We start from the raw sequence: 23340 nt of genomic DNA on the forward strand, positions 1-23340 counted from the left end.
TCACCCCCCCCCCAAAAAAAGGAATGCCCACCCCTATTCCCCCAGACTCTCCTGTGTTACTCTCGGAAATGCCTCAATCAGGGGCTGTTAAAGGCTCCTTTGCAGCAGGCCTGAAGGGAGGGAGGGGGAGGGAGTGCACTCACCAGCCTCCTGCCAGCTCTGTCAGTGTTTGAGGCAATTTACCATTGATATGACAGTTAGGGCAGCTTTTGGGCGAAAAGGGCTGGTGGAGCCTGTGTTATCCCCCTTGGTAGCCCTACTGACCTCCCTGCGGTGGTCAGGAGCAGACTGGCAGTGATGTCTCCAGATTACCCCTGGCTGGGCTGGGTGGGCGGGATGGAACTCTGGTCTGTCCTGGTGAGGGCCCAATCAGAAGGTGCTTTGTGTCTTCTGACTGGCCCCTTACCCAATTGGCTGGAATTATTGTCAGTCCGGGGCCAAGGAGCCAATCATTGACCCTTGTTTCCTATCCTGGACTCAGCCCCCCGCCGCCTTACTGTTTTATTTATACCGCTCCCCGAGCAGTTTACAGATAACATTATAACATAATACTAGCCAAAATGCCCATTGTATTGCAAAATACAACAGGCACTAGGGCCCTCTCTCCCCGGGCAGGCCAGCTGAGGCCTGGACACACATTTTCATGGCAGGGTGGGGAGGAAACGCTGGAAGGGATTCCACGCCTCCCTCTGCCACCCCAAAAAGGCTCGCTGAAACCTCTGCAGGCTTCGGTGGGCATTTTTGGAACAGTGGCAGCAAGAGCCAGAGAGGACTCTACTTCTCCCTCCGCCATTTTGAAAAGGTTCGCCAAAGACTCCACAGGCATTTTCTGGGCAGAGGTGGTGGGAAGCACCGGCAGAGACTCTGCGCCTCCCCATCGTGCACCAGAAAGGTTCACCGATGCCTCAGCCCCTCTACACAGCTCCCAATGTTAGGTGGGCAATGGTGGAGATCCCCCCATACGCAGCTCCCAATGGTAGGTAGGCTGGGTCATGGCAGCATGGTAGGGTCTTGCTTCCCCCCAGCCCCTGGCCACCAGTTGGCCGGCCTCCTTGTAGGAGGCCAGCACTCACCTGGGCCACACCGGTGACAGAACGTGCAGCCTGGAGGCAGGCTGGGGCTGCAGGTGTATGGACAGGTGGTGAGGACGGCAGCTCTCTTAGCTGCCCAAAGCTCCAACTCCCACCTCCCCACAAAAGTCAAGCCGCCTTGCTCTACACCCATCTGTCCCAGGCCCCCCTTCCCACCTCCACACGGTAGCAGGGCTCGCTTGTGGCAGATGGCTGGTGCTCGCCTCCCCACCAGCCCCTGGCCACCGGCCCTCCTCAGGGGAATCCAGAACATGGATGGGTAAGGCAGGTGGCCAAGTGTGAGGTTCGGAGGCGTCCTGGAGTTTGTAGAATGATCCATGTGTCCATGGGTCCAATCTCTGGATTTAAGTATCCACATATCAGGCCATGATGAGAATTAGATATACTGATGACCTTATACATCTCCTACCTTCCAATCCATAGACGTAACAAAAGAAACTAGCTTAAACCCCCCCCAAAATTTCTGATAAACAAGTCATATTATCTTTGAAAATGTTTTGTACCAGACATATAACTTCCACAAATCACATGCATGAAAGGTTTCCTTCCAATGGAAGAACAATATCTCAAATGAAGCTCAGTTGTTAGAACAAGCAAAGTTAGCATTATAGGTAGGGTTTGGTATACTGCATCCTCATATCCCTCCACACCACATCCTCTTCAATTAAAACCAGGAAGAAGGCTCAGATCATCCTTGGATCTACTCCTCCAGACCTGCCATCAAACCTGGGAAACAGTGGTTCAGCTATGTAATCTTTCTAATCCACTGCCAAACTGGAATGATATTGTTCCCTATTTATTGACAACTATGTCTTTGAGATAGAGCCTCTTGTGGTGCAGAGTGGTAAGCGGCAGAAATGCTGTCTGAAGCGGTCTGTCCATGCGGTTGGGTGTTCAATCCCAGCAGCCGGCTCAAGGTTGACTCAGCCTTCCATCCTTCCGAGGTCGGTAAAATGAGTACCCAGCATGCTGGGGGGTAAACGGTAATGACTGGGGAAGGCACTGGCAAACCACCCCGTATTGAGTCTGCCATGAAAACGCTAGAGGGCGTCACCCCAAGGGTCAGACATGACTCTGTGCTTGCACAGGGGATAACTTTACCTTTTATATCTTTGAGATAAGGATGCCAGACTGCCCCTAATGGCAGTGGGGGGTTCCTCATTCCCAGGCCTCACTTCTCCACTACTAATCAGCTTGCCAGTGGGAAGAACTTACCACAAAAGAGGGAGGGACACCTAATGTTTTAGCAGTATGCCTATGTGACTTCACACTGAACTGGAAGTGATACAGGCATATCTGGGCAATGCTCTGCTTTTGGAGCATGAACTCTATGGCAGAAGCTTGTTCTACCATAGCTTTTGCCCCCAAACCAGAGTATCACCCCAACATGCCAACATCACTTCCAGGTCATGTTGGAAGACAGATGAGCACATTGCTGAATCACTGGGGGAGACTCCATTCTTCTGGTATCTCACCTATATTTGTTGGTATTACTTTATAGTACCTGGCATTATGCTGTATTTAAATAAATAACTCGTCCTTCTGGTAAGCCCACTCCCCATCCCCCACTAGCTGCCCAGAAGGATGTGGCAACACAACTTTAGGATGTAGTGTGCAACTAGGACCAAAACTACTTCACCTCTGCCCTGTCTTATACTAAAGAATCTCTCTTAGTGGTGTATATGGTGGTGCCAAATCTATCGTAAGCATTCATTCCTGCCAGTTTGGTGTAGTAGTTAGGAGTGCGGACTTCTAATCTGGCATGCTGGGTTCGATTCTGCACTCCCCCACATGTAGCCAGCCGGGTGACCCTGGGCTCACCAGGGTGCTGATAAAGCTCTTCGGACCAAGCAGTGATATCAGGGCTCTCCCAGCCTCACCCACCTCACAGGGTGTCTGTTGTGGGGAGAGGAAAGGGAAGGTGACTGTAGAGAAAAGTGGCATATAAGAACCAACTCTTCTTCTTCTGCCTCTGATTGTATTATTTAAGAGAAATTATCACATGCACTCTGACACTGTTGGCTGTCTGACCATTATGACTATCATCAATGATGGCTTAATATATGGAAATTTCACTTTGCTGTTATCACTAATTTCCACTGACATTCCTCGCCACCACCAATTTGTCTAATCTTTTTATAAACTTACCAGACAATGATAATCTAGATTCCCAGGGTGAGATTCACTAAACTCTAGGGCTGGGACAATAGTATAGGAAAAACTACCGGTCATATGAATAAAGTGAGAAGCCCTGTTTTGCCTGTTTCTGTAAAGGTTCCCAGTGCATCAAGAGATGCCAGGTAGCACTTACTGATTCACAAAGCCTGTTTCGACACAGCAGCAATATGTGGGGTGGGAACAGGAGGAAACAGGCACCGGCTCACACCCATTCCCGATGTGTTTGCAGCAGCCTCCACCCTACCCTTACTCCTTTTGCTTCCCTCAGTCACATGTGAGCAAAAGACTAGCATGATTTTGGTGACTCCCCTACCCCATGGCCCAGAATCACCACTCTCCTAGCTGTGCTGCACTGTACAGCTACAGCCCAGCTTATCTGCAAATGGCAAAAAGAATCTTTTGAATTACTGAGAAGCAGAAGAGAAAATGTGAAACTTTGCTCTGCCCCCTCCTTGTAGTGGCTGCAGGTAGAACATCCAGAGAGTATCACAGGAGGTTTCTTTTGATGCAGCTCAAATGGGAGAAATAAAAGAGCCAGATGAACAGGATAATCTGAAATCTAATTACTCTGGGGGTTTCCTCATGTGAAAGTAGCCAAAATTAAGTATGGGGTTTTTATTATTTTAGATGAGCACCATGATGCTAAAGTAGTAGGAAAAATACATTTTATTCTTAGGCACACATCCACTAGGAAAGGAAAGTGTTATCACCTGAACATCATCCTTCAGCCCATGTCTTTGAACTCAACTCATAACAGACTGTTGACTGGCAAAGGGGCAATTTGTAGTGGGAACTCAGCCTCTCTTTTGGCAGGATCAGTTCATGCCCAATGACTGCCAGCCCACCCTAGTGGAGAGAGACCATTGTTCTTCAGAATGTACTGCCAAGGAAAGCCCAGAGCACAGGAAAGGAAACCATGGCACACACCTCCATACTCTTACTGTAACACAAAAGGCAAACAAAATTCTGCAAGATGAAGTCTACACACATTTCAAACACTTTCTACAGCTGAAGCATTGTGCAATCCACTTGAAAAGAACAAAAGGATGCTGGTTACTGCTTGTTAGGAAAAAGGCCTCCATTCCTAAAGACATGAGAGAAGAAAGATCCCAGAAAAAAGAAGCATGAGCCACTGACACCCCCCCCCCCCAGCCCCCAGCACCGCTTCCAGCTACAGTGGCAGTAAGAGCATACTGTCTTCAGTTTTTTCTTGAGTTTTTACTCAACCAGTAAAAATCCAAGTGTTAAGGAAATAAGGTAGATACAGGTCACAATAGATGTGATACAAAAAATGGCTATAGCAACATCTGTTTCCAAAACAGCAAAAACTACATTGTTAGATTTCTCGGGGTGCTTATGGAAATTTCATCATCATGAAATCAGAGGTCTCCCAGGCACTTAAGGTAATAATCAGCTTTATTCTCTTTTGGTTCCTAATGTTCTGCTTAAGAAAAAACTGGGCTATGTGATTCTGAATATGGAGCGATAAAAGTTCTGTTTCCCCCTAAACCCCCCCCCCAAAAAAAAACTTCACATGGATTCATTATAGGTAAAAAACAGCAAATTCTAAAGAACTGAATCATTAAGTATGTATGTATGTATGTATGTATGTATGTATGTATGTATGTATGTATGTATGTATGTATGTATGTATGTATGTATGTATGTATGTATGTATTACTATTTTGTATATATATGTATTACTATTTATGGCAAAAATATTTCACTTATGGACATTCTTGTACCTGTGCCACATGCCTTATACTTCTGCCGATGAAATTTCACAGACAAGATGCATTTCCTCCATATGGAACATTTATGCTTCACATCTCTGCTAGAATGAATGGATACATGATCTATTTCCCAGAAACTGGAGTTGCATGTTGATATTACAATATGGTTTGTATACTCCCATGTCTTCCTCCACTCACACACAGTTCAGAGATTCAAGATTTCTGTATGTCCAATACATGACAATTTGTTACAACATCCAAACTGGATGAAAAAAACAAATTGTTTACTAAAAATCTCCACTTATGGAAGGGTTTCCATCAGCAGAGTGCAACATGCCTTTCATGCGGCATACCTAAATGTACATTGAAATATTGCTTTTAAGAGACAGGAGACCTCCCCAAAGTAGCATGAGTGGGATTTAGAAGGTGCTGGGGAGGGGAACCAATGAAAATTTCATTCACACATATGGAAATTATTGGCAGAAACCAAACCTAGGCTTTATATCACTAAAAACCAAAAGTCTAAACCATTATTTGATTCTGATGAGAATCCAGGAGAACAAGCCACATTTAGTTAATTTGTCTAATTCAGACATCACAATATGCTGCAATTCCTTGCAAACCAGGAAGTCTTAATTTCTTCAAGCAAGGGAAGGTGAGAAAAGGAGAATCTGAGAGCCAGAACCTCCAAGGTTTGTTCCCATAATCAAAAACAATCAAGGGCTCATCAAGGGAAGTGAATAATACATCATCAATATTAGGCTTAATATAATCTATTCACTTTGCTATAAGGAAAAGAATTTTTCCAGGGGAGGCAGCATGAAGATGTTCTAAATGAATATATATGGACATACACAAAAATTCAAGCAAAATGTTGGGAGATGTATCCTGTGATCAGTAAAAACTCATATTCATTTTGGGTAAAAAAAAAAAAAAAGAGGAAGACCCCAGTAGAATATACTCAGTTTAGATCTAATAGTGCTTCACACATCTTCCCTGCATAAATTATACGAAGCAAGATGGTTCAATGGGACTCTGTTCAAAGGCACAAAAAAAGGGAAAGATCCATAACCTGACAACTCTTAAAACACAAATGTGGAACTCTCTAAAATGTACTGGCTTGCTGGTAGGTAGAAAATGAAGAGGAGTGCATCCTCTGGTGGTAGAGAAAAACACTTGCATAAAAACTCAGATAGGATGATGGCTTTTTTTGTTCTTTATTACTCTTGATGAGGAATTATAATCCATTAGTGTTGGAAGACATGAGTTTAATAACAAGCTAGATTCATTTACATATGAACATATGAAGCTGCCTTACATTCAGTCAGTCCATTGGTCTATCAACGTCAATGCCGCCTACTCTGGCTGGAAGGAGCTCTTTAAGACTCCAGGTGAGTCCTTCAACTTGACAGCAGCCACCTCCTAATTCTTTTAATTAGCTGGAATATCAGGCAGCCTTGGCAGCCTCCAGAGATGTGTCAAAAGGTCTGTGAGCAGAGGGGTGGGAGTTTGGTTGCTGCCTGGGGTAGGTTTAATCAGGTGTTATTGGGGTTGGGTTTTTAGCCTTTTACTGTAAAATGATTTTTAGATTGTGATCCACCACAAGCCACTCTGTGGGAGTGGCAGGATATAGACACCCTGTGTGGTAGGTGAAGCTGAAAAAGCTCTTAGAGAACTGTTCTGCAAGAACTCTAACAGGACTGTGACTAGGCTAATGTCACCCAGCTGGCTGCATGTGGAGGAGTGGGGAATCAAGCCTGGCTTGCCAAATTAGAGGCCACCGCTCTTAACCACTACACCAAGCTGGCTCTCTATGTAAGATCTACATGCTTTTGTCAGAGATGATTGCTACTTGTGATGGCCTTTGGCCACAAACAATAAACTTGCATAACTACTATTACTACTTGATGGTGATGATGTTAGTCATTCAGTCATGTCCAACTCTTGGCAATCCTATGGCTCAGCTGTCTCCACATCTTCTGATCTTGCACCACTTACTATTACTATTTAGCTTACTATTATTTCATTATTACTACTACTATTACTATTTTATTATATTCCACTGTGACACAGAGCTGGCAGTGGAGACCAGAAGTGGTCCTATCTACTGGGCCAAAGTAGCAGCTGCTCCAAGAGAAGTCAGGGCCCTGTTCAGTCAGGCAGTAGCAGAATCGTGTCCCCACCCAGCAGGAGTGTGGGTGCAACACACCCACTAGAGAGTCTCCCTCCCACCAGGGAGCAGCTAAGCATAGTGGCAAGGACAGAAGGTTTGCATTAGCTGGAGGCATGGGGGACAGCAAGGGCCTCTGGCTAGCCCTGTATAAACCCCAAGTGAGTAGGGTAAGGCAAGTAAGGCATGAAGAGATGAACAAGGCTCAGAGAAGAGAGGAACAATGTTTATAGGTTTTGCCGGCATGGCTGGAGCCTCAAGGATAAAAGCTCTACTATTGAGACAGAGAGAAGAGGGCAATCTGGCTGGGAAACGCTGAGAAGGGAGAAAGAGGTATCTAGAAGATGGAGCTGTGGCCTTGGGCAAGATAAACCACCAGGCCCAGGCAGGCCTGGTGGAAATGACCCACAGCAGAAGCACAGCTTATCATCCTGAGGTTTTAAAAGGAGCAGAGAGAGCAGGAGAAAGGAAATGTAGTCATGTGGATAACCACATGGATGTTGTTCTTGATCATAAAGGAAACTTTAAAGAGCAGTATTGAATCAGGGTGAGTCTCTACAGACCATGGAGAAAGCCTAAATGTGAACCCAGTGGGTCCACAACCACCCTAAAATATTCAGTTTTGCTAATTAGAGCAATCTGGAATAGGGATGAATCAGAGCTATTTTAATATTGTAACAATCCTATTAAGGGACCAGTGTTCTGCCAAAAGTGTTACTACAACCAATTCCACACCTACATTTTAATAAACTTTTGTACTACCCAATTGTACAATTGGGTCAAGTCATTGAAGAGCAAGAAGGGAAACATGATGTGCCAGTCAGTCAGCTAAATTCTAACAGAGAGAGAGAATGTGGGGAATGGCAAAACAATGTTACAGAACATATTTCCCCAGATAGATACAAAATGATAATGAAGTCTCAATCTAAAGCAACTGTCCGAAATGAACTAAATTTCCAACTAGAAGAAAGGTGGTCAGAAAGCATACTCACATTCAAGATCATTAATATTCTGTTCTGTCCTGATGCCATATTTTATTTGAGTTTTATTTGGATCCCTGAATTTACATCCATATGTAAATACAGGGGCCTGGTGGAATCCTGTGACTAAGTATCTCACAACAATACTATAAAACAAGGTATTCAGTCTGGCTTTTACTGGTTAGAATAAGAACCAAGCCTGTCTAGTTCTTTAACTTTGGGACAAACTGTTTGATAAGTAGTAACAACCTAGCAAGAAAGAAAGAAGCCCAGGACACTTTAGGGATTACAAAAATTAATGCCACGGTGGCCATTTTCAGTATCTTTTGATTTTTTTTAAAAAAGCTCTCTGGCTGAACTCCAGAACTTAAATGGAGGTACAGTTCATCAAAGCAGATATTCTATGCCTGAAATGCGTGAAATAAGAATGAGGAGAGAAGGTGTTCATCTGCCCAGGAAATATACCAGCTTCCAACATTTAATAAGAAATAGCCTGTCCACTGTATCTAGGGCCCTGTGACATTACACTGCATATTTCCCTGCCCTGCCCATTATTTGTTTACTGCTGAAGGTGATGGGCAAATAGCATTAAGGCAAAAGATACTATATTAGCTGTACTAGGAGGGGAGTGAAAGCTCAACACAGAGCTGCCTTTCTGGGGCTGCAAAAATGAGGCAGTCGGCTATCTCGCAGGCTGTAATGGACAGGTCTGGTGGGTGATGATGGCTTGGGAGAGTCACAAGCTGTGCAAGTCTGCCAAGCAGCATTGCAGCATCTGAAAGGGAATCAGAACTGTGCATTTAATCCTATGCCATATCCATAATCACAGGACCTTCTGTTCTACTGCTACAGGTTGGTCTTCCATGAAGGAGAAGCTCAGCCATTCATTACAGAGTAAAGTGTCAAAAGTCAAACAATAGAAAAGAGCAAGAATCCAGTAGCACCTTGAAGACTAACAAAATTAGCTTTCGTGAGTCACCGTTTACTTCTTCAGAAGTCAAAAGGGAATTATTTCCTGCTTAGCTACAGATGATCAATTATTGATCCCCTCCCTGCAGAACTTACTCAACTGCTCAGAAAGTAGACTGAGCAATGACTAAGCAAACATTTGCTGCTTTCCACAAATCAAATTTGTTTAGATCCTTAAACATTAAGCCAGAAAACAGTGGTTGGAGAAAGGTATGGTGGCCGTAATAGAAATATTTATAACTGATGATCAGCATGCAGTCACTTTGTCTCCAAGTCTAGAGCTTGAAAATCATCTCCAGTGCCACATGGTATTATGAGAATAAGCTGGATAAATTCAAATACATGGTTCAAAAAGAAATACTATAGAAGAACAGGCTTTTCTTTCACACTGTAAAAGAGCTATGAACAGTATCATGCTGGAGGAAAGGAGTCTCCCATGTCTTCAGCTTTTGAACAAGCAAAAAACTTCCTGTGGTCCCTCTAGCAGCCCTCCCCCTTCCCAAACAGGGCCAGCCTGAGTCAGCCTTTCATCCTATACTGAACATTGAGTACCTTGAGGGGATGCAAGTGCAATGCCACGGTTTAGAAAATAAGAATGGCTTCAAGATCTACTCAGACCCCTTGTGGCCCAAATATTTCTCCAAATATTTTTATAGTAACACCGAATGCCAAGAGACATGGGATAGTTATTCATTCCACTGTAAGGCCCCCACCAAGGTGTCTCTCTATCATCCAGGCTAACCTTTCCTTCTATAGAAAGAACCTTGACTCAGCAAAGCATTTTTACCCCTTTCTTACAGACAGCAGACCCTAGCATAAACCAAAACCTATAAATGACAAAAGTTACACAAAAGAAACAAACATCCTCCTCTCTCACCTTTACAGCACTGTTTCAAATCACAGCCAGGGATTATGCCGTTTAAATCTGAATCTGTAAAGCACACAAGAGGATACTGGCTATTCCAGGGTACCTATAATCCTCTCTACTTGATCCCATCATATTTAAATCATTAAGCATCCTTGCTGCCTGCAGCAGCAATACAGATGAGATTCCTTCCACACGTACCCACCCCTCCCTCCACCATGCACATATATAAATAGTTCAAGAGCAAAGGAAAACTATACTGACTGAACAGAACCTCAGAGTAGACCTAGTTTAATCGCCTACATCAACAGGGGCTCATCACCAGAGAGAGATTACATAATCTTCCCCATTCAGCATCTGGCTTTTCAGTATTTCAGTATTTTAAGTAATGCAGCCTTACACTGCATTGTGGAGCTTTCAGAATTCCTCCAGAGAGGGCCCAAGACATTGCAGAGATGCATGCAGAAATGCATCCTCCGTTTAAAACATCCCAGCTCTGGAGAGGAGGAGGAGGAGGAGGAGGGGGAAGCAACCTCCTGTCTCCTCTGTAAAGGAAGCTGAGACAACCGTACTGTATGGATGCCAAAGAGAACAAGCGAGGCAAAGAGAAGCAGCAAATGTGCTGAGCTGCCTAAACGGCCGAGGTCATTTGCAAAAGAGCCCCTATGCAGTCTTTACGAACTTGCTGGCGATCACTGCTCACTGCACATATTTCTCTCTCTCTCGTTCTGTACAAGCACAACAAACAAACAAAAACGGAAATGCACCAGGAAAGGGCAGGGAAACTGCAGTCTGTGAAGAGAACAAAAGGTGTGCGCGTGGGGGGGGGGGTATTGTTGCAGGAAACCAGAAGGCCGGGCAAGGTGCATCATAGGAGTGGGAATGGGCGCAGGAACGACTTACCCAGGAAGAGCCAGATGGATCCGCCAGACACGAGGAAGAAGGTGAGCATGTCTGCAGGAGCCGGCTGCAGCATGGGCGGCCTGAAGGAGAGAGGGAGAGAGAGCAGCTGCTTGAGGGGGGTTACTGCGGTAACTCACTGCAGTGACTGAGGTAGCGGCAGCATCGGCGGCGGCGCCGGGGACTGGCTCGCTCGCCCGGCTCTGAGGCTCCAGCTCGCCTGCCAGCGACTCCCGCAGCGGAGGTTATTTTTAGGAAACCGCCCACCCACGCACCGGATCGCCTTAAAGAAGGCGGCGCATCTCCGCCGGTGCGACGAGGATGGCAGGCGCGTGTAAATGTCTGCGCACCGGCATAACGCCTGGCCGCGGGGGCTGGGAGAGGCAGGGCCGCGTGTGTGGAGGAGCAGAAGAAAGAAAGGCTCCCTCGCAAGGAGTCCTCTCCCGTGGCCCTCTCGCGGCTGATTTCTCTGAGAGCGTTGCCTTGTGCTTGGATCGGGGGTCGATAGATGGATTCTAATCCCTACATTGCCATGGAGCTTGCTCGGTGACCTTGGGCCAGTCACTCTTTCTCAGCCGCCCTTACCTCAAGCTCTGTTGGAAAATGGCTGCTGGCCTTTCTTCCCCTTCACCCTGGACTTTCATTTTTCTACACTTGGAGACTGACAGCCAACTATTTGACGGCCACAATTTAAAAAGAAATGCACTTGAATAGATGTGAGGTTAGAAGCAGGCTATATTGTTATCCCAGACTTCTATCTTTGCATTTAGAACTGTGTACATGTGAATCCCCTCACAATAAACCTGTGAGTTAGGTTAGGCTGAGACAGAGCTAACCGCACTAAGGTTAATAAGTTTGTTTCATGACTCTAAATGTCTGAGGCATCCTGCACTACATTCCACTATCACTCTTGAAAGCTTTGTGGTATTGTATTGTTGACAGCCTCATCATGTATGCCAATTATTTTGTAATGCTGTGGACAAGGGAGGAATATTCCTATGTGACCCAACCTGAGAAGTACTGGCATTCCTGCTTCATGTCCTCACAGGGGTGGTCACACTGTGGCTCTCCAGATGTCCATTTGAATACAATTCCCATGAGCCCCTGCAAGTGCTGGCAGGGGCTCAAGGGAATTGTAGTCCATGGACATCTGGTGAGCCAGTTTGGCCACCCTGTATTGGCCTTTGTATTAATTGGAGTTGTTAGAAGTCACTTATGTTAGTGATCCCCAACCTGTGGGCCACAGACCACATGTGGTCCGTCGACTAATTGGAGGTGGGCCGCGAAGGACGCGTCCCCCCCCCCCGCCCTTTACAACACACTTCGGGTGTCGTTGTCTCCCATCACTCCCAGATGGGACTATCTCGTTGCAGAGAAACAAGCTCAGGGTTCCCATTGATTTGTCATTGTCATGAGTTAAAATTTCCATGAAAATAAAATTTCCTTATGTTCATTGTTGTGGTGTGTCTGTATCTTATTTTAAAGGGATGTTTAAACATTACCATAGTGATCAGAGAGCGTTAGGGCAGTGGTTGAGAGTAGAGGAGTAAACTATCCCCCCCCACCGGGCCTCAGTAAAATTGTCAGCGTTGAGTGGTCCCTAGTGATAAAAAGGTTGGGGACCACTGACTTATGTGATCTCCTCCATGTAGGCTTAATTTCTTCAATAACTTCATATTAGGCAGAAATTCTGCAGGTACAACTTTTTGTAGTGGTGGCGGAAGCCCAACTCTCCTGAATTTGTTTCAGATAGAAGTGACCTGAGCAAAAAATAAGAAGGTGGTGTATTCAGCTACAGCTCCTTTCTCCTGTGGAATTTCTTCTCTGAGTTCCGTGTATATGTAGTATATGACACTTCCAGTAAACTCGCTACAATGCACCTATATTTGGATGTAAGTATACTTGTGAAAATAACTTGTGCAGGGTCCAGAGAGGGGTTACGACTTGTGAGCCCATTGGGTAGAGCAGTGTTTCCAAACCAGGGGTCCGAAGCTGGGGGGGGTGGGGTTGGAAGGGGTCCCTGTCATCTCCTCTGCTGCCTTAGGTAGGCTTGGGAAGTGACCATTTTCCTTGTTCCCCCTTCCCTTCAAGCATGAGTGGATTAGTTTGCTGATGGTTTTCCCAGCTGGGAGGAGGTGGAGCCTGCATACTTATTCCCAACTTAAACTGCTTACTGTCTCTCCCCTGCCCACAGTCCTCATTAAGCCTGCTTGTTAGTATTTGTGCTCCCTGGAGAATGTTCCCTTCTTGCAGCACTACTGGGAGGTTCTATTTTTCTGCCTAAAATCATTTGCTTTGTGAAGGAAAGGGATCCAGGGTTTGTATGGGTGGGTGGGGAGAGAGAGGCAAGAGGGTGGCTCTTTAGCCCATTGCCCCTCCCACTGCTTCCTCTCCTGCTGCATGCCCCAATAGCAAGGAAGAAAGCAGAGAGCCAGTTGTTTTGTTTTTTTTGTGGGGGGCCATTTTTTATATAAAACTGGTGAGCTTTGTGAAGGAAAGTGGGCGGGGCGGGGCGGGGCGGGGCGGGGCGGGGCGGGGCGCAAGCCTGGCTCTTAATCACCCATTGTCTGTCTCCCTGCTTCCTCTCCTGCTCTATGCCCCATAGCGAGGAAGAAAGTAGGGAGTCCCACCTGGAGGCTAGCATCCCTGACCCTGTGTGGGCCACAATGCCACAGAGCCCACCCTCCGAAGCAGCCATTTTCTCCAGGGAAACTGATTTCTGTCATCCAGAGATGAGCAGTAATTCCAGGGGATCTCTAGAGCCCACCTGGAGACTGGCCACCCTAGCCGAGAGCGACCACACTTGGATTCAGTGCAAGGACTGTGCATAGCCTGAATAAGGATTCTTTTCTTCTCAGGTTTCCCTTTGCCCTTTCTGAGTCTGAGAATGCCAACCTCCTGGTGTTGCCTGGGGATCTCCCCAGAAACATGTCCAAATCACACAGATAATTTCCCCCAAGAGAATTGCTACATTGCATGGTGGGCTTTATGGCAGTTGAGATGAATACTTCCTTATTTTGCTCAGGTAAGGTTTGTTATTTAGCATATTGCACAGACAAAAATGAAACTAACTTCTTATTTAACTAGCATTTTATTAGTGCTTTATTTTCAGTGATGCTATACACACGGGCACTTTCCCATCACAGGAATTGGGGTTTCCAGGCATCTTCCTGCATCACTTGAATTGATTTATCTATTAGACCAACACCACTCACACCTAAATTTGATTTTCACACATTGCTAGAGATGCAAACATTTGGGGGGGGGGGGCTGGCAATCTCCAAGAAGTACCAACTGTTCTATGCTTCATGAACAGAACAGTACCTGCACTCTGGCTGTTTGCTCTTCCTCAGGGAAAAGGTGCCTGAGATGGATTCAAGAGGCCCTGTCCAAAGCCTGAGCAAGGGGGCCAAAACTTTCTGGGTAGGATAAGGTGTCCTCCCTCCACCAGAAGCTTAGCAGCTTCTTCCTTCTCACCTTCCTGCAGTGTAACCTTGCAGAAGCCAGCCTTGCTCCTGACTGGGAATATTCACCAGATGGACCATAAGAACATGAGAGAAGCCATGATGTCCAGCCCTCTGTGTGACAGTTATCCAGCCCACCAGTCTGTGTCACACAGTGGCCAAATCTCAAGGCCATCAAGAGCCTTTGCACCACACAGGGAAGGCCGTGTGAATTACAACTCCCCAGAGTCCCTGTGCCAGAAACCAACCAATGTGAAAGTACTTCTGGGGTTCTGGCCCTGCTGATGGACCTCCTGATGGCCCCTGGGATTTGGCCAGCCCCCATGGCTGGCATCTCTAGCAATGTGTGAAAGTCAAATGTAGGTGTGTGTGCTGCCCTAGCTGGCCACACACAGTGGCAGGAGGTGCCTGGGCTGCAGAGCCTAGCCGGAGTCCTCACCAGAGCAAAGTCAAAGTCCAGTCCAAGTCATTAGGAATCAAAGCAAGTAGAGTTAAGGGTGAGGCAAAGAGTAGTTGAGGGAAATCCAAGGTCAGAGTCCAGATAAGCATATTTTCAACAAAGCCAGTCCAATTACCAGATGCATAGTCAAAAGACGTTTGCCAGGAGTCAGGGAAGCCGATGGGAGTCAGAAGTTGGCAAGCCAAGGAATCCAAGCCGGACAGGAGGGTTTCTGCCTAGATTGCATCCTAGATTGCATCCACGCTGAAAAGCTACTGCTGTCTCTCCTAAAATCAACCCAGCTAATTGGCTGCACCTGGGGGAGGATTATCCTCCTCAGGAGCTATCCCAGCTGGGCCCCATCTACTTTGACAGCGTGGTTCCTTTGGCGTTCAGCAAACACCACCCTTCTGCTTCATCTACGCTAGCGATCCCCAACCTGTGGGCCACGGACCACATGTGGTCCTTCGACTAATTGGAGGTGGGCCCCGAAGGACGCCTTCTCCCCCACCCCGGCCCTTTACAACACACTTCATTGTTGTGGCGTGTCTGTATCTTATTTTGAAGGGATGTTTAAACATTACCATAGCGATCAGAGAGCATTAGGGCAGTGGTTGAGAGTAGAGGAGTAAACTACCCCCCCACGCACCGGGCCTCAGTAAAAGGCATTGAGTGGTCCCCAGCGATAAAAAGGTTGGGGACCACTGATCTACGTCATTCAGGCAAGCTGTCAGGGCTGGAATGCATCTGCAGCTGCACCAAAGATGCCTCTTGGGAAGAGCCTGGCTGACTTGTGCTGCTTTCCCCTTCTACACATTCAGAGGCCCCTCTCTCTTCTGCCAGAGCTGGCTCAGCTGCAGGCCCTGGTTGCTGTGGCAACTCCTGGGAGACGGGAGGTGGCAGCGGGGGCATGACAGTGTGGGTGGTGTGGATCTAATAGTTATGTCAATTCTGGTGACTCAGGAACACCACTTCCTGTGAAATGGGAGTGGCCTGTTGATGTCACCTCCAGTAGGAGTGTGTGGGTGATGTCACTTCTAGTGGTACATGACTTCTGGGGGTGTGGCCAGCTGATATCACTTCTAGAGATTCTCAAAGCCTAAAGATTACTTCATGATCAAAAGGCTGAAAAACACTGGTGTAGAGCGCGGAATTCAGAGAGATTTTTTGCATGGCCTGGCATTACACACACTGTTGTGACTCGGAATTACAAACCCTGAAGATCTTACTGGCAACCTTAAACTTGCAACTGAACCCAGTTATTGTACTGAATGGAGTTGAGGAAAGCATTCAACATTTTCCATGCTCTTCCTTAGAGAAAGCAGGTGTTGAATGTATATGGTACTTTTAAATAGCAAACAAGGTCACTTTAATTGACAACAATTCTTCAGATTTTCAAGCAATGGATCTTCTCAGCCATTGCTAGAAATCTTTTTAAATGGAGGTGCCAAGCATTTGTACTAATACTGAGTTAAAGTATCCTGAGATTATTCATAATACATTTTCAGTGTTGCAGAAATGGTCTCTCTGGAGATTAATTTCTCAGGCACAACAACAAGAGCAAGGAAAGAGAACAACAGGACACACTTCGAATGGGCAACAAAGGTAATATTTTATTATTTGTTATTTAAAAACAATTCTATATCACCTTTCCACCCAAATATCCAAACTAGTGAATATTAAAACATCAAGACATTAAAACCACATTTAAAATATAAATGTATATATAAAACATATAAACACACATAACAGCACAACCAAAAAAGATGGCAAACTACAGTAAGTATGGGAATGCCAAACAAAACCAAAAAGGTTTTCACCTGCTGTTAGATGACAATGAAAGAGGGAGACAGGTGAATCTTCCTGGGAGGGAATTTGAAAGTTTTGGTACCATAGCTAAGAAGACCCTTTCTTCGGTTGCCATTAATCTAGATGCAGATAATGAGAACACCCAAAGCAGATTTTCCAAAGATGACTCGAGTGAATGGGTAAGTTCATTTTGGATAAGGCAATCCTTAAATACACTGGACCAAAGATGTACAGGGTTTTAAAGGTCAATTGGTCAATTGAATTGGGCTTGGAAACAAATTGGGAGCCAGGGTAGACGGAACAAGACTGAAATAGGTTCTGGCAAACCATTCCAATAAATAATCTGTAGCATTCTGTACCAAATGCAGCTTCCAGACAGTCTTCAAGGATATCTCCTCATAGAGTATATTACAGCAATTAATCCGGATTAACCAGGGCATGCATCACAGTGGCAAGACCTTTCTCACCAAGGAAGGGCTGTAGTTCAGTGGTCCCCAACCTGCGGGCCGCGAAGGCCATGGCGCCGGGCCGCGGCTCCCTCTCCCTGCCCCCCCGCGCCGCAGTAAAAAACTTCCCAGGCCCCAAGCTAGCGGCCCGGGAAGCTTCTTACTGCGGGAGGGCGGGGAGAGGGAATCAGGGCCTGATGTGCGGGCGTGGCCCGCGGATGCGGCCCGATGCGTGGGCGCGGCCCGCGGGCGCGGCCGATCCGTGGGCGTGGCCCGTGCAGGCCGTGGGCCGCGCCCCAATGCCCTGCCGGTCCCCAACCTCAGAAAGGTTGGGGACCACTGCTGTAGTTGACTCAAGAAGGCACTGCTAATATACAGTTTGCCTCAGATCTAATGCAAGGGATTTTCTCTGTAAAGCTGTAAGCAAAGCTGTAAGCTGTAGCAGGCTGCAGATCATAATAGCCTGCCAAATAACAATGGCAACGAGAAATATTACTGATGCAGGTTAGCAAAAGCTTCACACATATTGCTATGATGCCCAACTAAAGTCTATACCTGAAACCAGAGTGTGGAGCATCACTTTATCTGTAATCCCTAGTAAAGTCCCAAATATTCTCATCTTCAAAAATGAAGACATTTTCAGATATGATGCTTACTAAGCCTTTTCAAAGAGCCTCTTGTGGCACAGAGTGGCAAGGCAGCAGTCTGGAAGCTCTGCCCAAGAGGCTGGGAGTTTGATCCCAGCAGCCGGCTCAAGGTTGACTCAGCCTTCCATCCTTCCGAGGTCGGTAAAATGAGTCCCCAGCTTGCTGGGGGGTAAACGGTAATGACTGGGGAAGGCACTGGCAAACCACCCCGTATTGAGTCTGCCATGAAAACGCTAGAGGGCATCACCCCAAGGGTCAGACATGACTCGGTGCTTGCACAGGGGATACCTTTACCCTTTATATCTTTGAGATAAGGATGCCAGACCTTTACCTTTACCTTTAAGCCTTTTCAATATCAGTAATGAGACTGTGAAGCCTGTACTAGCTAGCATGCAGTATATACATATTTTTTTAATTTATATTTGTACTTGTTGACTACCATTCCTGGGTCTAGCCAGCTCACGGTGGTTTACATAAAAATCTAAAAACCCCACATAAGAAGAATACATGACAATCCAAGATGATGGCAAAAATCCTGATCTGTAGGACATCCCCACTCCCAGTCCCCCAACCTCCATTCACATAGCTGACAGCCTTCCAGGGAGGAGGTTTCAAGTGATATCTGTCCTATATAGGGAGGGAGCCGCTCTTCCTAGTCAGTCTCAACCAAATGCCTGGCGGAAGAGCTTCATTTCATAGGCCCTGTAGAATGTTGACAGCTCAGTCACGGCCCTCAGCTGTTCTGGGAGCTGATTCCACAAGGTTAGGGCCAGGATCGAAAAGGCCCTGGCCGAGGTCAGGCATACCACTTGGGGGATGGGGACAACAAGCAGATTCCTACCTAAGAGGGGCATAAGGAGACAAGCGGTTCCTCAGATAAGTGGGGCCCAGACCACCGATGGCCTCAAAGGTAAGAGCCAAAACCTTGAACCTGGTCCAGAAGGTGATCGGCAACCAGTGTAGCTGCCTCAGCATAGGCTGGACATGGGACCTCCAAGATGACCTTGTAAGGACACTAGCAGCTGCATTTTGCATCAGCTGCAATTTCTGGGTCAGAGACAAGGGAAGGCCCATGTAGGGAGAGTTACAGAAGTCTAATCTGGAAATGACCATTGCATGGATCACCATGGCCAGGTGGTTCATTAGGTCCTTATAGCGTAGACTATAGTTTTGGGCTACTTTTGTGAACTGAACCTCCATAGATAAGGAAGCATCGAAGATCACTCCCAAGTTCCTGGCCAAAGGCACAGCCATAAGCTGCCACTCATCTAGATAGGGGAGGCATGCTTCCTGATCCGGTCCTCTTCTACCCAGCCATAGGAACTCCATCTTGGAAGGGTTGAGTTTCATACAACGCTTCCTGAGCCATCCAGACATGGCTTTCAAACATCTGGTGAATGTTTCTATGGGGATGTCTGGCCATCCATCAGGAGATAGAGCTGGGTACCAAAACCCCAGACCAGCTGTGCCAGAGGGCACATATAAATGTAAATATAAACTCCCACAAGGGAGCCTGAAGGGGCCAGATAACTCTTCCCCCACTGCAATCTACTGCAATCCACTGCAAGCCTCCAGTTTTGGAGAAAGGAGACCAGCCATTGCATGGCCTTCCCTCTACTCCCTGTTCCGGCGAGGCTGTGGGCTAATAACTTATGGTCAACAACATCAAATGCTGCCGATAGATCAAAAAGCACAAGCAAAGTCAACCCGCCTTGATCCAGCTGACACTGGAGATTATCTGTCAGGGTGACCAGTGCAGTCTCCACTCCATGGCCAGAATGGAAGCCCAACTTGTATGGATCAAGAGCTGAAGTTTCTTCCAAGAATGCCAGGTGGTGGTCCACAGCAGCCTTCTCAACCACCTTTCCCAGAAACACAAGATACAAGACCGGGCAGTAGCTGGCCCGGTCCTGAAGATCCCACAATGGTGTTTTCAGAAGGGGGCAAACCACTGCCTACTTCAGGGAATTCTCCTGATGTCAGGGAGAGGTTGACAATGTCTCTCAAGGGTCCTCCTATCTGACAGTCACTTGAATTATTCCCTTGTAATTTCTCTTCCAGATTTAAAATCATACCTAGCCTATTTGTTACCCAGGATGGTAATTATTTAACACTCCCTCTCTCAGCTGATTTATGGCAACCTTGTAAGGTTTTCAAGGCAAGAGATGTTTGGAGGTGGTTTGCCATTGCCTGCTTCCGTGTGGCCCTGCTTAACTTCTGAGATTGGGAGGGATAAGAATATTATGTGATGGGGGGTGTGGTTTAAGATAGCATCCTGAATGGATTGCAGAGCAATCTCTGAAGCCTGACAGGGGTTAATTGCGGAAGCAATTAGCAGAAAAGAGGAGGGGTACGCAAACCCCACCTCACCTTTCTACCCAGGAAACTCTAGGGAATTCTTGGGGCCATCTCCAATCCTTTAGGGAGTATATCTCCCTGGATTATAGGCTGTCAGCGTTTTGGGTCAAGAGGACGTCGCCATATTCTGGACTTTTCTTTCTTTCTTTTCTTCTTTCAAGAATCTACTTTGACCCTCTACTATGATTTACTGCAAACGAATGCTGTGAACTGAGGGAAGGACATCTGCTAAATTCCAAGATATCAAGACATCAATCAACGCACAGAGATGCAAGTATTTCTCTGTTTCTCCGTTTCTCTTCCCCCTCCCCCGTTTTTGGCTCTGCTTGAAGCCACCTCGATATGAGGCAGGCTAATTCTCTTTCCTAAGCAGAAGAAGGACTTAAATCAACTCAAACTAATTAGTAATAGCTCTTACTGCATTTGTTTTGGTTTTCGGAGATAAGAGATAAGAGCCGTGGGTGGGAAGATCTCGCGAGAATTCTGTTCCAGTACGAGACACTGCTTTACTGACTTCAATACGTCACTTGTCAGCGTCAATACCAGGAACGTCGGAGATCAAAACAGACTGTTGCTTTCGTTAGGACTGTAGGACCTCTACTGGCTATTTACAAAATTGCCTAAGACTAACTGATTTCCAAGCCTAAAACATGTCTATGCTAAAAAGAATGGCTTATCTAATAGAGAAACAAACTCAAGATCTGAAAGCATTTACAGATGGCTTGCTTAAAAATATGCTCAAGGAGATCAAAGACGGCAAGGAAGAAGTCTCTAACAGGAATGATGAATCAATAACAGTGGCTGATGATAGCTCTAAACAAGGTGGAAAACTACCAGCAGAAGAGAAATTTGAAACTATGGAGATGGAAAAGGGGATGTCGGAGCTTTGCAGCCTAGATAAGGACACCCTTCCTAAAAAGACATACAGCCACTCCAAAGCAACAGTACACAAGGACCAATCAAAAGATATATGGATCTGCTGTGAAAGTAATCGATTTAAAGGCGCTTCTTGGGAAAAAAAACTGTACTGATATTGGAGCCCAGGAGGTACAACTGCTTCAAGATTCACCGATGTATACTCCGAGGGAAAGACTACAACTGCACTCTCTAAGCCAAAGGCCAACAGAACATAAGTCAACGGGAACAACAAGACGCAACAAGCCTCGATATGAGACCCCCTTAAGAAGTCTGGGGAACGGAAAGGAGAAACAGTGGTTGAAATTCTTTTCCTCCTTTTTATAGGCAATATAACTAGTTAATCTGGGGTCTAAGATCTTCTAAGTAAGCTGAATCTGTATTATTAAATCTAACTTCACAGTGTTTCCCAGCCCAAAATTAAAGAGTGTGGGGTCTTAGATTTCCTATGTTAGCTGAATTTGAATTATATAACATATCTCTGTAGTGACTCCCAGTTTAGACTTAAAGCATAACTAAAAGGAGGCACCTAATTGAGGAGGTGTAAATGTAACTAACGAAGACTTTATTTTATTATTTTTGTATTAACAACTCATACTTATATAACTTATATAACTTATACTTATCTAACAACTTATATATTTTTCCTTTGTACAACTAAAGGGGATTGAAACGGGGTATAAATAAAAAAAAAGAATATTATGTGATGGAAGACACAAATTATTGAGGAACATGTGGAAAAGAAGGAGAAAAATTAAGAGTAGGAAATGTGTAATTATCTCCCAGTAGTGCTCAGGGCAAGCAATTAAAGCAGGCCAAGGTGAAAACTCTACCATATTTGAGGAACTCTAGAGCATAAAGATAGTTTGCTGGAATGACACTTTGGCTATGGTTCCCTGCCATTAGATACAGTTGAGCCCAAGCTCTATTAGCTTGAAGAGCTATGTCCTAGATTTGTTGTTTAGGCATTTATTTAGCTCCCAAGTACCCAAGGTGGTAAATTACTAAGAGGGAGAAGCCAAGAAACTGTATTTTATTCTCAACTGCATTTACCCAGGCTGATTCCGCATGGCCAGAAAAGGCTGGGGCGGCATCAGTATGGATGCGGGGCCAATCCTCATGCCCACATAATGTCACTGCCATTCTGGCCCCCTCCAGGGCCTGCCATTGATCAGGCCCTTATTTGCCCCAGGCTAAGGGAATGCGGAAGAACCTGAGTTCCCTTTGCCCGCTGTGGGGGGCAATGGGGCCTGTCCTGCGGCAGGCCCATGTGGATAGGAAGCACCTAAAAAGTGTGGGAGAGAGCAAAAAATGCCCTGGTCTGCTTTGCGGTGCTTTGCAACACCTTGGGGGCAGACTGGGGCTTGTTTTTATTTTGTAAGAAGGTGGGATCACATTCCCATGCTATCCCATCTTCCTTCAAATTAAATAAACCTTGCTGCCCCCCTGCAAGGTGGAATCTGTCCACCGTGGCTGTGTCCCCTAGGGGGACACATTTCAGAGAGGGACAGGGTGCCCTGCTGAAATGTGTCTCCCTTAGGGACGCAATCTGCGGAGCATGCAGCGATGCACCGACAGCAGCACAGCCCGGCTGCTGCCATGCAGAATCAACCCTAGCCTGAGCAGTGGCTATCCCAAAGAATTAAGGGGGCTAATCCAGTTGGGCTAAGTTTTAGTTTGAACCAGAAACATATTACTTGGTTCAAGCTGTGGACTTCAAGTGACATCTGCCCCAAATATATTCACTTCCAAGGGATAGAAGCCTTTGTATAAACAAATTTGTGAACCATTTAGGACAGTGGTCCCCAACCTTTTTATCACCGGGGACCACTCAACGCCTTTTACTGAGGCCCGGTGGGGGGGGGGTAGTTTACTCCTCTACTCTCAACCACTGCCCTAGCACTCTCTGATTGCTATGGTAATGTTTAAACATCCCTTCAAAATAAGATACAGACACGCCACAACAATGAAGTGTGTTGTAAAGGGCTGGGGGGGATGAAGTAAAGGGCCGGGGGGGGGGAGAAGGTGTCCTTCAGGGCCCACCTCCAATTACTCAAAGGACTACATGTGGTCCGCAGCCCACAGGTTGGGGATCGCTAATTTAGGAAATGATGTATCATTGTACCTTGGAAAATTTTGATTGCAGGATCTCATGATTTTGATCTCAGGATAGCTGATGCCAATCTCTGGGCACTTTCATTAACCTGGGTCATCTGGCCCCTCCATGAACTTGTTGACTGAAATGCTATACCTAGGTATTTGAAAATCTTCACCTGTTTTGTCATGTCCATCCATCTGCCATTTATATTTTACACATCTCCTAGTAAAGACTAAAATCTTGTTTTGGGGGGAATGGGCTGAATCAGGATACTCCCA

General features: G+C 46.1%; 1 protein-coding gene and 1 long non-coding RNA gene across 5 annotated transcripts in view; one reads left to right on the top strand and one right to left on the bottom strand.

Annotated features, from left to right (window-relative positions):
- Positions 1-11303, bottom strand: part of ACSL6 (acyl-CoA synthetase long chain family member 6) — a 131696-nt gene extending 120393 nt beyond the window's left edge. For all 4 annotated transcript variants that reach the window (XM_077326879.1, XM_077326880.1, XM_077326882.1 and 1 more), the window contains exon 1: positions 10890-11303. In XM_077326879.1, coding sequence (XP_077182994.1) covers positions 10890-10962 — 73 coding nt within the window. In that variant the 5' untranslated portion in view covers positions 10963-11303. The remainder of the gene's footprint in view (positions 1-10889) is intronic.
- LOC143832439 (uncharacterized) lies at positions 10828-21722 on the top strand. The gene is made up of 6 exons (XR_013229264.1): positions 10828-10930; positions 12636-12778; positions 13745-13911; positions 16298-16394; positions 16722-16777; positions 20211-21722. It is a non-coding gene; the product is annotated as an uncharacterized LOC143832439 (long non-coding RNA).
- Positions 21723-23340: the final 1618 nt, after the last annotated feature.

This window comes from Paroedura picta, chromosome 3, assembly GCF_049243985.1.
Source record: "Paroedura picta isolate Pp20150507F chromosome 3, Ppicta_v3.0, whole genome shotgun sequence".
Classification (NCBI taxonomy): domain Eukaryota; kingdom Metazoa; phylum Chordata; class Lepidosauria; order Squamata; family Gekkonidae; genus Paroedura; species Paroedura picta.